Below are 17,624 nucleotides of genomic sequence, written 5' to 3'. Positions count from 1 at the left end.
AAACAACTCCGGTAGTTTTCCTTCTCTTTATGAGGTCCAGCTTCAGGTCATTTTCGGCTCTGAGATTCAATAAGTCTTTGAGTTGCCAGGAATCTCAGTAATGAGAAATTTGATGGTAGATTAAGTCCAGATCTACGCAGAATATCCACACATGGAGCATGAGGAAACCACAGATTCCATTCCAGGAAGGGGAGGGGTGGAACCGCCATAGGCCCCGTCTTCTTTGCAGGACCCTTGTTCTATTTGCAGGCCGTGGTGCCTTTCAATCGGAGGGCTTGCTGAGGCCCAGCTGGGAGGGCAGAGGGACCAACTGGGTCTTGAGAAGAAGGTGTCAGTGTCGGGGTAGAGAGGCCGCTATGGGAAGAGACATGAGTGAGTTTGAGAGCAAGATCCAGTCCCAGCCGGTCAAGGGGATTCATGAGTGCAGAGCTCTGGGAGCTAAGAGAAGCAAGTGAGGACCAGCGTGAAGGGAGGTGCTGGAGAAGGAAGGGCAGGAATCTGCTCGTTACCTGCCTTGGTGGAATGGAAGCTGAGACCCAACCAAGGAGAGTGAATTATCGATTCCTGTCTGCAAATCAGTAACTATCACCAAAGGAATACATTAGGCATATTGGTAAGTGGACGATCCAGAAGTCATACCAAGCACAATGAGGGCAAGTAATGTTTGCTCCATAATTATTTGCTAAACAGCCAAGGGGACGCATATGTTCTTTTAGCTAAGCTTTTCTAGAAGTGTATTCATGGTGCCAGCCTCCACCTCCTGAGTCTGGTGCTTCACATCCCCTAACAGGCCCCAGTGCAGGAGGTGTTAAAGGTGGACATGAGATTCAGGGAGGTGAAGCTCCAGTGACCAGCTCCCTCCCAGGTTAGTGGGGCCATGAGACCCATCTCACGAAAGGGTCGAGAGGGTCGAGGAGATGACACAGGCCGAAGCTTACATGACTCATAGTGACTAAGCCAAGATTTACCCCTCAGTCTCTCACCCTGAAACCCATTTGTTTCCATCAGTCAGTTTAAAATAACAATAAATGACCTAATAAAGTTTAAGTGTTTAGTTTTAATAAAAACACTACCTATAAAGACCAGAAGATTTGCAAAAAGATAAAATGTTTTGATGGGTTAATATCAACTAAAGCAACATACTGGAAAAGTAAGTAAAAAAAAAAAAAGATGTAAAAAAGATCAAAGGAAACACTGGAGGGGGTGGGGGATGGGACCTCTGCCCAGAAGCTAGGCGCCCCCGGCCAGGCAGGGAGGAAGCATGGTTCTACAGACTGCCCTCACCATTCCCCTCACCTGGAGGAGGACAGGGCCTTAAGTTGGTGGGCTGCCATTCCGAGTTAGGGGCTGCCCACGTCAGCCCCTATGCCTGCCGGGGGCCAGCGTGAGGAATCCCGCCCGTGACAAGGTCATGCGGAAGGAAGCCTGACAAAACGCAAGGTTGTGATCAGGCTTCAGGGGTTCCCCCTGGAATTGCCTGAGCATCCACCCCCCAAGACCAGAGTCTGCCTGCTTTACTGTGTTATGCTTTCCACCTACTCTTCTGTCATTAACAGGGGGCTGTCCCCCCACCACCTTTTTCTGGAAAAAATTAGAGCTTTTAGATAATAAATCTCCTGGGCATAATACGAGTGTTTCAATCCAAAAACCCCTCTGATGGCTTTCTAGCCTGCCTGCAGGACTTGTACAGCTGCGCATGTGATTGTTTGAGGCCTCCTGACCACAGGAGGCACAGGAAGCTTAAAACATCCTAGGAATGTAGGAGCTTCCGAGGAGTCAACATCATTAGAACAGGACTGATTAAAGGTTTCATTTGCTGAGCCAATACTTGCTGCCCAATTTTCACATCTTTTATTTGTAGAGATAGTTGGTATATAGAAAAACAGGTAGTAGCCCTGGTATTAGCAACATTAGATCTTTGAGTTAAGTACTTTCTTTGCTATAACCCACTGCGCCTTTGTTCTACAGGAATGTAACTTTATTTAGTACTTTGAGGGTGATGCAGAGTAAAGAAAAAACACTTCTAGGGAAAAGGAGTTTTCTGGACAATTATCCAGGAAGAGAGCCATAAAAATGTTAACAGGCCTCTTGGCCAGAAGATGATGTAAACCACCTGAGACCTTTTGTATACGGGGGGTATGCAAAAAGAAAGCCTTGTTTGTCTCAGTGAGGGTCAGGACTGCTGCCCCTGCGGTCAGGACTGCTGCCCCTGCATAACTCTGCATATTCCATTCTTTCTTTATGGACAACTTGGGGTATATAAGCTGATTTTGAAAAATAAAGTTTTTGGAGTCTTGCACCGATGCTGGGCTTCCCCATGTCGTTCTTTTCTTTTTCTGGCTGAATTCCCATCTGGGGCGTGGAGGCTCGCCATGTCTACTTACTTGTCCCGGCTTCTAAGATCTGTAAGAGAGAGAGCCCAGGGCGGGGCACTCTCCGATATTCAAACGGGCGCTGGCGGCCTAACGTAGATGGTGCAGGCTCCTTGTCTGGAACTTTATTGGCTTTCCACGTAACCCGAGTTATTCAGCCTCCTTTTCTCCGCCTAAATTTCCTACTATACCATTTCTTCCTAATCTAATGTTATATTTCTATATTAATAAATAAATAAGTTTTTCCTCACCAACGCCGTCCCTGCTTCAAATTTCCCTGGATCCACTGGGGCTGGACCCCGGCATATGCCCACAGGCCAGGCTCGCCATCTGCTGAGTCGGGGTTCCAGCCAGCTCCCTGCCAGTAGCCACAGAGCATATCCTGACCCAGGGCTCTTCCTCCCCACACTCAGTAGTTCCCATCTGAGGGAGAGCCTGGCCCAAGGTCACCTCCCAGTCTACCGTGGATGAGACAGGCCCTGGTGCCAGAACTCTTGTCCTAGCACCTCCTTGCCTCCTTTCAGCTCCAAGTCAGCTCCAAAAGTCCTTTGTTGCACAGAACATGTGACAGACCTGTTTCCATGCAGAAGGCAAGTGGCCAAAAGGATTTCTATTTGCTGCAATTTTATATAGCATCTTTCCAGCCAAGGCCGCGTGGAGCTAATTAATACAGTCACCACCTCCCTAGGTGCCATTAAATTCATTTTACAGCTTAATTAAGAATGGCTGGATTAATTTTATGAATGAGCCAAGGGAGGTGCCAGCAGATGAGCTTGCATGAAAAGCTCATGGGCCAGGAGTCAGGAGTCCCTGGCCGCGTGTCCTTGGGCATGTCATGTGGCCTCCCGGCATCTCCATGTCTTCCCAGATATATCTGGGCCAATGACTCCCATCACATTATTCTCCCAATATTTTTGTAATGTAAAACTGAGAAAGTGAAGACCAAGGACTTCCGGGTCTTGGATGTCAGACTGGCTCCAGTCCCACTTCTCTTTCCCCCTGAGGGTCAACAGCATCAGAGCCTGGCAGGCAGTAAAGGTGAGGACCCCACAGAAAGGTGGGGGCCAGCTCTCTTCACCGTACACCAGGGCCAGGCGTGCCGCAGGCAAGGTGTCTCATCTCATCCTCGCCCATCTTTGCGTGTTCCTTTCCATCATTACCGCTTGACTGATGCGGAGCCATGGCAACGAGGAGGGAACTGCCTTGCCCGGGACACATCCTGGGCTTCCTCGCTGAGTGCTGCTGGTCTCTCTAGCTCTGTGCCCAGCTTCTGCCCACCACAGGTTCAGAAGTCACAGCAGGCCACCTCTGAGCCCGCCTACCTCCTCGGAGCCTCCGTTTCCTTACGTGTTGATGGTTTGATGAGAATCCCACCGTGCACGTGTCGGATGTGAGAGTGCTTTGGGGCAGGACAGGCAACTCATGCTGGTCTTCTCTTGTTTTTGAGGGGGCCGTGAGTGAGTCTGCCCAGAACACCAGCAGCCCCGAGGCCAAGGCTGAAGGTGACAACGCTGCGGAGGGTCTACAGGCTCCTGCTGAGTCACATCCCACCCGGAAGCAGCTGAAGGAATTCCTGCAGCTGCTCTTGAGGGAGTTCTTGCTTGGGGCTCCAAACCCCAAGCAGTGGGTGCCCCTGGAGGTGCTCCTGGAGGTGGGTCAGAAAGGGCATCATTCGGGCCTGTGTTGTGGGAACAGACCGGGGAGGGTGTGGGCACCGAGAGGGTCGGGTATGCCCAAAGAGCCCCAAGGGCCCGTCTCTTGAGAGAGCTCACCCAGGCATGTCCATGCCAGCTGGTTGGCGGTCAGCAACCTCTCCTGGGACTGCAGTGATTGGTGGGAGGGAGTCTTCGGGGAACCGCAGGCCCCAGCAGAGGGAGCTCACCAAGCAGCAGGTGGAGAGATGAGTGACGGCAGGTCCCTAGAAACAGAGTCTGAGGTGGAGATTTTCTGGAAGTGATATACTGGGGGCAGTGCTCTCAGGAAAGCAGAGAAGGGATGTAGAGGAGGATGCGGGAGAAACGAGGCGGACCCGGCTTCAGAAGTAGCTTGGTTCCAAGGGGAGCTGAGGTGTGCTCTATCCGCATCCCAGAGTTGCCCCACCTTGAGGTACATGCAAGGTGGTCAATAACTGTTGCCCCACCACCACCACTTATCCTGGGAAGTGGGCATTGCCTGCTGGGTGAAGCAACTTGATCAGCAGAGGGCAATGCCCCAGGGAAGGGGCACTTGTGAGCTGCTGGCTGTGCACACACCCAGCAGCTGCAGTGTTAGCATATGGACCAGGAGAGGGACTAAGTGGAAATGATGGCCATGGGGCTGGTGTCTAGTTCAGAGTTTGCTTCCAGGCTTCTCCAGACAATGCCACCAGTCAACAGAAGCGGGACTTTCAGTCTGAGATCTTGCTTTCCACCATGGAGATATTTCACGTGATGAGTGGAGGTCATGCATCGACGCTGAGAGGTGAGTGCGGATGATGCCTTATTCCTCCTGGTTTATGACACAAAGCTGCTGAGAGCTGAGTGAGAAGCCACCTCCTGCCAACTGCTGACCCCAGAACCCTGGAGGAACACTAGGCTGCAGGACTGTGGATGCCTTAGGAAACACAGCAAACTGCCCTCCATCTGTCTGCAATAAGAGCTCAGTGACTCTGCCCAGAGACCCCTGGAATGGCCTTCTTACTACCTTCCATGTTACCCCTGCCATTCCTGATTCAATCAGAGCAGAAAGTCTTGTCCTCTGAGCTAACATCAGTTATCCTCTAGCTTCAGTATAAAATTTTCTTCTTATGAGGGGAGTCAAAATGTCCACCTGAATTGAACATTCTTTTGCTCCCCTATGCCTGGGCACAGTAAACAATTCTTAAATGAATGAACCTGGATGAAGATGCTGCCATTGCCCCAAAGAAGTTCAACTTGAAACTTCATTCAGACCATTTGGGTCTGGGGCAGCTATAACTTCCCAACAAGATTGTATGAAAGTCCTTTCCATGGTTCCTGAGCCATGGACTCCTTAGTGACATGACTGGTATCCTGGATTCCTCTTGCCCCACAGTGAGGAGACCCTGACATTTGGTTTTCTGAGCTATCTGCGTGTGGTAGGCTAGTGGAGTGATGAAAAGTGTAAGCTTGGTAGCCCAGTTCTGAGCGTGGCTCTATGACTGGATGGTGGCATTACTCCAGGCAGAGGCCAGACCATGTGAGTGAGGAGGACGGTCGTGGGTAACTTAGAGGGTTGTTAGTAAGAATTAACTGAGATGCGTGCATCCATGTCTGAGCATGATGTGTGCTGTGTTGGTGAGCACAGATGGGCGATCTGACCTTGCAGCTTCATCCTCTTCCCCACATAACAGCAGGGACTTGGGTCACCATGACAGCCTTCCCATTGCCTCTGCCTTAAATTCTCATCGACTCTTCTTCCAAATGGTCACTGGAAGATGTGCTGCTCCTCACTTGCCCCCTCCCACTTGGTTCATATCACTGATTGTTCAGTATCAGTTTGAATAGACGTGTATTCATTGGGTACCTACAGTGTATAAGATCCCATTTTTGAAGCAACGGTTATACAGATTACAATGACATGTACAGAGGTGAGTAAGATGTGGCTGGTTCCCAAGAGGAGACTGGAGACTGTTGTGCAAAGAAGGCAATTCAGACGGCTGATTTCTCAGCCTTGGTCTGCCGCCCTCTCCCACCCTCCAGGCAGTAGAGAGCCTCAGCCAGATGCAGAAGCTGCAGCTGCTCCTTCACTCGCCAACATCTCCCACTTCATCCAGAAGCTGGTGGAGAAGCTGTATAGCGGGATGTTCTCAGCAGACCCCAGACACATCCTTCTCTTCATCACGGAGCACATCATGGCGGTAAGAACCTCACACTGGCCGTGGCGGTAAGGTGCCTGCTGAGGAGGTGTCTGTACGACACGCTGCTGATCGCTGTCCACTTGGTCCAGACTGACCTGCTGTCCTTCCTGGAAACGGAATCTGAGATGGGCGGGAGGAAGGGGAGGCCCTTTACCGCCCAGGTAGCGCTTAGTGGCTGGGTAGCACCCTGCAGTGTTCTCACCTTGGACCGCCTGAGACACGTCTCAGTGGTCGGGGCCACAGCCTGCTGCACGGGCGCCTCAGCTCTGTCCTCGCCTAGACGCTGCACACCCGCTTGGGGTTCTTACTGTGAATGTTAGTGTAATCTTTGTTGTTGCTGTTGTTCAGTTGGTAAGTCATGTCTGACTCTTTGCGACCCCGTGGACTGCAGCATACCAGGCTCCTCTGTCCACTATCTCCCGGAGTTTGCTCAAATTCACGTCCATTGAGATGATGATGCTATCTAACCATCTCAGCCTGTCTCCCCTTTCTCCTTTAGCCTTCAGTCTTTCCCAGCATCAGGGTCTTTTCCAGTTAGTTAGCTCTTCACATCAGGTGGCCAAAGTATTGGATTTCAGCCTAATTATTGTTATTCCTCATCAACAAACGGTCAAAAAGGTCTTTACAGCCAAAAGTTCTGCTTCCTTTTCTCCTATAAAATCCCGTTCCGTTAGTCGTATTTGGGCCTTCCTGGAATTGAAGCCAGAGTCTGTTTTTATCTGGTCCTATTTTTCTTGTATGCGTTCTCTCTCGCTCTCTCTCGATCTACATACATATCCACACATGTCAATGCATGCCTGCAGACACGTGCTTATATGTAAATCTGTGTGTGCACATGTGTACACATTCTTTATTGTATGTGTGTACACATGCACACACACAGATTCATAAAATCTCAGAAGCCAGAGTTGAACTCTGTTTTGGTCCTTGCTGCTTCCCATTTCATTCTGGAAACCTTTCCTGACAAGTGGCCATTCACTTTTTTGTGAGGAGCTCTCTGTGGTGTAAGGGAGTTCAAGGCAGCAGGACAGCTGTGATGTTTGGAAAGCACTTTCTCTTGCAAGCTGAAATCTGCCTCCAGAAGCTCGTGCCCGCAGCTTCCGGTGTGTTCCCTGCAGCAGGATCCAGGACACCCCCTCTCCTTCCTCTTCATGCCTTGTGGAGACAGTGGGACCAGTGCCCCCAGCACTTCCTGCCTGTGGAGGCACCTGCATGCTCCGGGTCAGGGCCTCGGCACAGTTCCTGGACTGGTATTCAGTCTGGCTGATGCTCAGTTCTAGGCAACCTGAAAGGAAGGTATTCAGAGGCTTCTTCAGAAATAACTCCAAGAAGGGAGAAATATCTCTTGTCAGCTCCAAGGGGATTAAAATTGGGAGGTTGTGTCGAGAATGAGAGCAGCCACCAAGTTCCTGTCTTAGTGAGTTTGGAACTGGGAAACTTAGCAGCAAACATTCATTTCTCAGAGTTCTAGAGGTTGGGAAGTCCAAGGTCAAAGTACCAGCTGATCTGCCAGGGCTGTTTTTCTGGTTTTAGGGATGGTCATCTTCTCATTGTGCCCTCGACATAACAGAGAGAGAGAGCATGCAAGCTCACCTGTCTCTTCCTGTAAGGGCATTAAGCCCATCCTGAGGGCTCCATCCTCACGACCTAGTCACCTCCAAGAGATCCCATCTCTGAATACATCCCATCCCATCTCTGAATACATCACATTACAATACTAGGGCATCAACACAGGAATTTGAAGGTGGTACTAACAATCAATCCATAGCAGTTCCCTAGTGGTCAAAGCAAATACTCAGAGCTAACACCAAAGCGTTGGTGCCTCCTGGGGCAGATGTGTGTTCAGCAGGGTGCCAGGCCCCAGGACTCTCGCTGCCCACACCCACCACCCTTCTCTCCTGCTCACCACCTGTGGCTCTCACGACTCTTAACTTCAGTTTGGAAGATGTGACCCATCTCTCAAAGGAGGAGAGGATGGTGGTAAAAGCATGAGCCCCAAATCCCGCATTTTAAAGTAGCACTTAGTATGAAACTTGCGCTACCTATGAAATTTGAAGAGAGAAATCTAAAAGTAACAAGGCCTTCCCAATCTACTGAAAGATTTTGCACATGGCGTTTGTTCTGTGGATTCTTTTCAACGAAGTCAAACGGAAGGATGGCTTCAATGTTCAGACCACAGATCAGGACCTTCTGCCTCAACCCTCTAAAATGCCTCACGTACTGAAGCCCATGGATGTTCGAGCGCACCTCTCCTTTAGAAAATACAGTGGTGAAGAGGATGACTCAAGTGTCTGGTGTAGGTTTTACTCTTGCTGAGCACCTATCTCTCCCATCTCTCAAACTCTCGGCCTTTTTATCCCTAAAGTGTGACAATCTTAGTGTCCACTTCATGGTGGTGTTATGATGTTTAAATGAAGCAATATGTGTAGACATATGCAAAGAAATGCAACAATACTTGGCATGGTAACTGGAATAGCATAACAATCCATGTCTGACAACAAGTATTAATAGTTAATAACACGTTTTTAAAACTAGACGCTATTAGCAGCTCGTTCTTGTATACAGAGGGTCGACTTTGTTACACTGGGAACACGGAGATCTCTGGTTCCCCACGGCTGCTTTGCATAATTTGACTGTGGTAAACTTTTAATTTTTATACCTATTTTTGGTAGACTTAAATGTTTGAATTCCCTTCATTGGTCACCTGCTTAAATAGAAGATCCAAGGCAGGGGAAGTAGTCCTTTTTTGATTTTAGAAATGTCACGTTTTGGAATACAGAAAGGACTCTGAGACTCCATCATTTTCCTGACTAACTGGGTTGGTGTCTAAACTTCAGAGTGTTCCCAAGTGTGTGTGTGTATGTGTTTCATGACACAGGTCATCGAGAACATGTGTGTGTGTGTGTTTCGTGACGCAGGTCATCGAGAACGTGTGTGTGTGTGTTTCATGCCGCAGGTCATCAAGAACGTGTGTGTGTGTTTCATGACGCAGGTCATCGAGAACATGTGTGTGTGTGTTTCATGACGCAGGTCATCGAGAACGTGTGTGTGTGTGTTTATTTCATGACGCAGGCCATCGAGAATGTGTGTGTGTGTGTTTGTTTCATGCCTCAGGTCATCGAGAATGCCTCTTCTCAGAAGGACACTGCCATCAGCGCTCTGTACAGCAGTTTAAATAAAGCCATCCTTTACAGCCTCTCCAAGCCCCACCAGTCCCTCTCCGAGTGCCTCAGCCTGCTCAGTACCCTGGGCTTTCTGCAGGAGCACTGGGACATCCTGTTCGCCACCTATAATTCCAACGCCAGCTTCCTCATGTGCCTCATGCACTGTCTGCTGCTGCTCAGCGCAAGAAGGTTAGAGCTGCTCTCCTCAAATCCCTCTACATGGCGAAGAGACCTCCAAAACCCAAAGGGACTTAATCCTAGAAATTTCAATAATGGGCATTCTCATACACTGGTATTTTTTCATATCCTTGTTTCTCATTTTTGGTTCAATCCACAAACATGTACTGTCTATTCTGCTTGGTTGGGTGATGGGCCCAGAGAAGAGGGTACTTGGACATGAATACCCCCAGGAATTCTGGAGCATGTGGCCCATAAGGAACGTAAGATGTGAACCACTGCACCCTATTTAGAACCAGCTATATGACATGTGGGATTCCAGCAGAATATAAATACAGGGTTCTTGTTCAAAAATTACTAAGAATTTCAAGATTGCTACAGCAGAGCCCAAACATGGGACCCTTCCGAGTGAGGACCATAAGCAATTGCACAAGCCACAGGCCCATGAAGCTGGCCCTGGCCCCATTCCACAGGGAATGAGATTAGTGCCAAGTAAAGGCAGATTTCAGTGTTTCAGGAGTCTGCAAAAAGAAATGATGGGGAAACCCAGAGAGGGAGGAGGGGGCCTGTTGGGAGCATAGATGATATGTAATAAGAGAAATAAAAAGAGTTTTTTTTTCTAGAATCTGTCTGCAAAATATCTGTCATGGAAATTGTCATAGATGCTTGCTTTAACTGGATTAGACAAGTTTTTTTTTCTTTTTTCATGTTGATGTGTACTGAGTTTGCAGGATAATTATTTGTAACAAGGAACAATGAAATGATCCCAAAGAAACTGGAGTTCATGATGAACAATCTCTTCTCTACTAGTTATCCAGAAGGATTTGGATTGGAACCCAAGCCTAGAATGACTCCTTATCATCAAGTCTTTCTTTCTCCAAATGAAGAAGTGAGAGAAAAAAGAGGGGACGAATTGCCAAGCTTGAGTGATGGTACATTTTATGTGTTGTTTTTCTGTGGAGGAGTAGATGGATAGTGGTAATTGCTAGGGTTGCGTTTTTCATTTTTCTCCCCTAAGACAAGGGAGCCAATACTATGAAGAAGATTCTTTAAAGCCAGAAGAGGTCCTAGAAAATGTAATCATATAGCAAGGTAAAGAATAAAATTGGAGTGATCTTTGTATACAAGAAATAGAATGGATGGACATATGTGTGGATGGATAAAGGGAAAGTTCTGTGGGACTCGGTGAGACTGAGAACTTGGTATACTAACTAAAGCCTGAGAACTTCTCTGTAAGTTGATTTAACTTCTTATCTGATCTCTTGACTTTTCTTTGGACCACTAGATGTGGAAACGGGTATGTTATCTCACTCAGTTCAAGCTATAACCTAACCGTCTCTCAGCTTTCTTCTCTAGAAAATAGAAATGAAGTAAAGCACCTCATTACTTTATAAGATATTTGGCTTACTGGGTTTTATTCTAGAATTTGATAGCATCAAATCAAGTTACAGGGATTGGCAGTGTGTGTGTGGGGGGTGGGGGGGGTGGGGGGAAGAAAAGGCAGCCAGATGCACGTATCTGAGAAATTTCTCCCTCTTGATCCAGAATGCCTCAGCAGACCTTCTGCCACATTAGTTGGCTGACTGTGACACTTACCTTGTGATACCTTGTGATGCCAGGTGGAAGGGACAAGGGCCCTTATTTTCTGGGCAGACTTGTGCCCAAAGCCAGTGCTCAAACATCTTGTGTGTTCAGAGTTTACTCTGCTGCAGTCTTAATTACAACATGGATACTTGCATTCTGGGATTTAACTAGTAGAGTGGACTGAACAATGTCCATTCCCCTGGGGTGAGAAAGACAAGCTATAGAGGCTGGTACTGAAGAGGGAGCCAAGTGACCCCAAATCAGAAGACAGGCGCAGTGCAGAGTAGAAGGCTAGGCACAGAGCAGCTACAACTGGCTGGCTTTGCCCATCCCCCTGCAAGTCCTGGGCACGGGACGGGTTGGTAATTGGAAGTATGAACAGAGAGAACGGGCTTGGTGCCTGGGCCCCTGGGTCCATACCCCTGAGGGGCTAACATGAAAGTCAAGGTTCGAAGGAACTGTTTGCGGGGAGCTATTTTGTTACCTAGAGCTTACACAGGGTATCTCTCTGTTTGGTATCTAACAGGATTGGGGATGGGAGAAAGAGGCTCATTGAGCCCATCAATCATGTTTCCCAGCTCTGGACACGTGAGGCAGGCAGGACTTGGTGGTGGAGATGGGGGAGAGGCCAGGTCACAAGGATGTTGGTAGCTATTATCCTTGTCCTGTGGCTCTACATACTGACAGCTTTCTGGCTGGAGCTTGCAAGGCTGAGGTGATGTTCAAGAGAGAGGCACATAAAAGGAACATGATATGCCATCTCCTGGCTTTCTCTGGGGGAAGCACTGAGGCTGCTCTGATTGTGCGATGCACTCTCTCCATTAGTTCAGCACAATATCCAGAAGACCGTACGGATTCTCTGGCAGCAGCTCGTGGCACAGAGGCGGCAGGAACTGGAGGATACCTTCAAAATCGATCTTTCTGTGAAGCCTGGAGAGAGTGACGTGAAGATTGAGGAGGTCACCCCGCTCTGGGAAGAAACGATGCTCAAGGCCTGGCAGCATTACCTAGGTCTCTGTCTCCTTGGCTTCAGGGAACAGAACTTCTGAGTCTCACAGAGCCAGGCTCCCCCGGAGTTCCACTCAGGGCCCAGAGCCTTTTACACCACACCTTCTCTCTCATCCCTTTGGCGGGTGGGATTTACATCACCGGAGCCTCCTAAGTCTTTGCTCAAAGGACTAATGCTGCTTTGCATCTCAGATGAAAGGAAGGCCAGAGGTGCCAAGCAAGCAAGCAGATTCTAGTAATCTCTTAGAGGAAAGGGCCTCATGTTGGAGCTCTAGCTTGGACTCTGGGACTTAGGGTTTTAGGTCCTGCCCTGGTATTCACATATCCGGTTTGAAACCTTGTGCCAAGTCATGCAGGGACCTGGAGTCTCAGGTTTTCAAGTTCCAAGTAAAAGTCTTCATCCCAAAGATATTAACAGCTTTTGCATTCTATCAGTGACTCAACGTTTTTACTCTCGTATTAGTCAATGCCATTGTAGGAATGATGTGTTAAGTTTCATTTTAAAGAGGTCATGACTCACAAGTCATGACTCACATACTTGCTTTTAAGTTTCTCAGCATCAGAAAATTCATAATGATTCAAACTTTTAGGCTAGGTTGTTTTCCTTATTGGAGACAGGCATACTGGGCTTGTGCCCCTGGAAGGCCCTTTGAGAGCCAAGCAAGCTATAGAAATCATGTGTGTCTCTCTCTTAACTTCACCTCTGATGTCTTTGCTTCTCTATCATCAGCATCTGAAAAGAAGGCACTGGCCAGTCGCTCGAACGTTGGACACCACGGCAAAGTTTCTTCATGGAGCGGCAGCTTGTCCTCAGCCATGAGGCTGATGCCTGGGCGGCAGACCAGGGACCCTGAGTGCAAAGCGGAGGTGAGCCCAGACCCCTTTGCCTTAGAAAACATCAGACATTCGCTTCAAATACCCATGTGTTATGGCTTCTCTCTCTCGCCCCTGGTAGGAGCTGCTTCCGTGTTCTTCCAAACATTCAGGGGCAATGCCTGTGGCTTCCCAGTAGAGCCTGCATTCGGGGAGTCAGGTCTTAGGTTCGCTTTAGATAGAAGTTAATACGGGCTCTACTTGAGTGCCAAGAGCCGCTGTTCCTTGAGGCGTTAAAACCCAAACCAATCCTCGTGCCCACTTGCTTTGTGCCAGGTGTACTACAAGAGCGCTACCCCACCGCTCAGCAGGAGCTGGGTGTGTGGGCACAGCACAGGGGCCTGAAGCGCCATTGGGAGACACGGTGGTGGGGCCCCTTGACCACGTCGGGATGAGCTGTTGGGGGTTTCTCATCCATGTCTCTAAAACTGCATATCAAACCAACCTAAAACTCAGTCATACCAACATGACTGTGTGTGTGTTTGTGTGATCATGCATGCTATGGTAAGGGATCTGGGGCACAGCAGGAGTTAGGGGGCGTCTCTACTCCATGATGTCTGGGGCCTTAGGTGAGATCATGGGAAAACTCACTTACACATCTGGGGATTGCTGCTGGCTCTGGCTGAGACTGTTGACCAGAACACCTACATGTGATTTCTGCATGCGTCTTAAGCTTCCTTACTACCTAGTGGCTGAGTTTTACATTTCCATAGTGAGGGAGAAGAAGAGAGAGAAAAATGGAAAAAGGGAGAGAGAAAGGTGGAGGCCCCATTGCCTTTCATTCATTACCCAGCTTTGGAAGCTATGCAACATCACCTCTGCAGTGGTCCTTTTTGGTCCAGACAGGCACAAAACTCTTCCCAGGTTCATGGGGAGGGCAAATAGACTCTACCTCCTGGTAGGGAGGTGGCAAAGTTCTGCGAGAGCACGTAGTATTGGAAATATTGCCTAGGCTCTCCTTGGAGAACACAATCTGTCATATATTCTGATGCTGGGGTCACTGACTTACCTTTAGCAGCAGAAGGTAGTCCTTCAATAGTCATAGCCTTAGGATCAAGAGACCTTGGGAAATTCACGTAACTCCTCTGAGTCATTTACCTCCTGACCTCCGCAGTGGGACAAATACCTGTGGGAAACGGTGAGAAGGGGCTCCCCAGGGGGTGGGGGAGATGGTTGGCAGATACATTACACAGTTGGAGCTCTGCCCAAATAACTTTGGAGAGTGAGGTTGACTCCACATGTGCTCAGAATCTAGGTCTTGCTGTCACCACGGGTCTGTTATCCACTCTGGTCAATGCCTGATGGGGAGGGCATCATCGCTGGATGCTGGGAGAAGAGAGGAATGAGGGGCTGCCTGCAAGTGCCCAGACCTCCTGGGGAAGGGGAGCTGCTTCTTTCCAAGCTTCAGAAACAGTAGATTTCAGGACAAGCAGAGAAAGCCCAAGATGAAAAGGAAGATGGAAAATGAAATTGACTAGGCTGGCTGGGGGAAGGGGGTGGGGGCCGATGAAATTGACTAGGCTGGCTGGGCCCTGGTGTTCAGAGCTGAAGGCAGGCTGTGTCCTCAGCGAATTGGCTTGTGGAAGACACTGCTCATTATATTTGTCTACAGACTTACTGGCTGACTGACTGAGTGAATGACTGAGGTTTCCGTGCCAGCTACACCACACAACTATTTTTAGTCTCATTTTATAGATGTGTGATAAAATCTAAAAAAAAAAAAAGAAAAAGAAAAAGTCAAGGGCTTTGCAGCCAGGAAGTGGCAGAGTGGAAATAGGATCTTCATTCATGGTCTCTGCACTGCTGAGCACGCACTTAGACAATTCCATAACCTCTCAGAGCTTCGATTCCTGGACTTCAAACCAGAAGTGTGCTCTGCTTCCACTAGACTGTGTGGAAGCACTTGGAATGTGTAAGTGCTTTAGAAATAGAACCATTTACAAAAATCCAATTTACTGTATAGCTCAAGGCGAAGACCATCCCGCCTGTGGTTCAGCTGCCCCACCCTCAGAAGCAGGACCATCCCTGCTTGTGCCCAAGCACTTGCTCCTCACCAGTGTCGTTTGTAGCAGCAAGGGTCCAGCCCCTCTTCCCTGGGCTTCTCTGAAGCTTCTAACTCCTTGACCAAGTTAGTGGTCGCTGTCCCCAGGAGGACAGGTTAGTCTGGCTGGGCAGCTGGGGAAGTGACGACTGGGCCACGGCGTTTTATGGGAACGCCGGCACTATTGAAACTACCTGCCTCTTGGCAGGTCGCTGCCACTAGCACAGCTTAGCACCTCTGAGTCCTAGGGAGGTCTGCTGAGAACAGCCCACCTGAAAGAAGCTTGAGTAGACAGCAGTGTTTGGAGCCATGTCAGTTTACAGATGACTTATATAATAGCAGTTTGCTTTTGGCTCACATGGAGAGACCTGAAAGGAAGAATATTTGAAGCTGGCTTTGTCTTTGGTGAAGGCAAACTGCTGAAGATGTCTTCTATAGCAGCTGAGGTCTCATCCATCCGTTCGTTCACTCCACAAATTTATATTGAGTGCTTATTCAGTACTCTGCTCTAAGTACTGAGATTACAGAAGGAGAAGCCAGCATATTTTCTGCTTCTAAGGAGACTGCATTCTAGTAGGTGAAGATAGACAATAAGAAGATAAGTAAGTTTGTAATGTTGGGGTGCTAATTGCAATAAGGAAAAATGGAGCAGTAAGTGGGGTAGGGTGGAGAGAGAGGTGCTGGGCCACTTGGATGGAGGTGGCCAGAAGTCTTCTCTGGTGGGGAGGTGTGAGAGCAGAGGAAAAAGGAAAGATAGGAGCCTTGTGACCCTGGGAAAGAATGGTCAGGCAGGGAGGACCACCGGGCAAAGGCACCGAGGCAGGAGTGTGTTGGAGGTCCTAGCAGTGTGGCTGGACTGCAGTGGGGGCCAGACAGCCTCAGGGTACATGTCCCTCAGCTGTTAGTACCAGGAAGGACTGTGCTTTTCCGCAGCAACTTATAAAAAGGAAAACTTCTGACACGCTTATGTTTTCCTCTTTCATTTGGGCACTTGGAAGCCAGAGAGATAAGCATGGCCCAACTGGGGTAACCGCACATGCCCAGTGGGGTAAATTTTTGCAAACACATGTACAAGCCACGCATGTATTTGCATACACTTCTTGGTTGAGCCCATTTTACCTCCAGCCTATCTTTTCTATAGCTTTTTCTGTCTTGTGGAATTTTAAAAGACAAATCATTTTTGAAACAAAGGGGACCCTGCTTTAATTTAAAAAGAGTAACTGAATCTTTGCTGAGCAGCATCTCCTACCAGTAACTCAGTCTGGGATGGGTACAGTGCCTGGCAGTACGTGGAAGGTTCTTAAAGAATGTATGGGGAGCTGCCTCGGGCTCTCCCTCCTTTCTGTGGGAAGCAACTTGCCAGCCTGTAGAGCCCACATCCGTTGCCCCTCCACGCTAGACGCCTTTGTTGCTAACAGAAGGCGCAACTTCTCAGGTATGTATGTACACTGTGATGCCATAGGATAAGAACACAACTATTTGCCCTGGGGTCTGTTTAATTATTTTTAAAAATTAATTTTGATTATTACAGCTGATTACACCTCAGTGAGCAATGTAATTGATATTTTCTAATGTATCCCAAGGAACATTTTGTACAACACGCGTTTTGTTGTTGAAGGTTAAAGACTCCGTTATTGGTTTTTCCCTAAATATGCCCACATCATTAGTCCCTCCAGTGAGAAGGTCGCCATCTGGAAAAAGCAGCATGGAGACATTATTCAGGCACAAGTGCATGAAATTGGTGTTTCTGCATCTTCTGTCTCTCTTCTGGAAAGAAGAGGCTTGTAATTAAAGGAGCTGGGTTTGGAGGAAACATTATTCATTTGGTGTTATTCCTTATCATGTCAGCAGCTGACAGCTCTAGAGCACTGATAAATTGTTTCTTGGAGGGAGACACACAGCGTCCGATTCCTGATGCCTTTTACCTAGCTTCACTTTCAGTAGAAAATGCTCGCTTCTTGGCAGGTGAGCTGAACTTTGAGGCAAGACTGATATGATAGATGGTATTTCTTCTTTTTCTCCCCCTGACCTCCATCATAGTCCCTTCTGGGATCAGAATGTGAAGTCATGGTCTCTACCAGGGTGAAGGCTATGGGCGTAAGTGTATAGGACAGAGGTTGGGACCCTGGGTTCCCTTGAGGTCACCAAAGGCCAACTGAGGGTGCCCAGGAAGTCACTTTATTATGCCTCTCTCAGCTCGGGGAGATCAGAGGGCACACTCTGGCCAGCCATCCCTCTTCACAGCAGGTGACTCTGGTCACCTGCTCAGCTTCAGCCTTTCTTGTTTAAAAATAGGTTGGGAAAACACCAACAACAAATGTTGGCTTCCAAGTCTTGGCAGACACAGCTTGTTATGGGAAATTAGGTGACGGGTCGACAGGGATTCTGTATACTATCTTTACTGCTTTTCTGTGGATCCAAAATTATTCCAAAACATAAAGTATGCCATCTTCTGTTTTTTGTGTGTGTTTTTTTAAGCATCAGCAAAGAGAAAGTGGGCACATGGAGCATGGGAGCTGGAGGTCAGGTGGGAAGGGGTTATGAGGATG

The 17,624-nt window shown here is 48.5% G+C and overlaps 1 protein-coding gene across 1 annotated transcript in view; it reads left to right on the top strand.

Moving 5' to 3' along the window:
- Positions 1-17,624, top strand: part of WDFY4 (WDFY family member 4) — a 233,556-nt gene that overhangs the window by 96,066 nt on the left and 119,866 nt on the right. The window contains exons 32-38 of the mRNA XM_068982260.1: positions 3,820-4,023; positions 4,718-4,832; positions 6,071-6,228; positions 9,343-9,581; positions 10,380-10,501; positions 11,979-12,164; positions 12,892-13,028. Of these exons, the coding sequence (XP_068838361.1) occupies positions 3,820-4,023; positions 4,718-4,832; positions 6,071-6,228; positions 9,343-9,581; positions 10,380-10,501; positions 11,979-12,164; positions 12,892-13,028 (1,161 nt within the window). The remainder of the gene's footprint in view (positions 1-3,819; positions 4,024-4,717; positions 4,833-6,070; positions 6,229-9,342; positions 9,582-10,379; positions 10,502-11,978; positions 12,165-12,891; positions 13,029-17,624) is intronic.

This window comes from Capricornis sumatraensis, chromosome 10 (assembly GCF_032405125.1).
Source record: "Capricornis sumatraensis isolate serow.1 chromosome 10, serow.2, whole genome shotgun sequence".
NCBI lineage: Eukaryota > Metazoa > Chordata > Mammalia > Artiodactyla > Bovidae > Capricornis > Capricornis sumatraensis.
The sequence above is the reverse complement of the archived record's forward strand: the minus strand, read 5'-3'. Positions and strand labels throughout refer to the sequence as shown.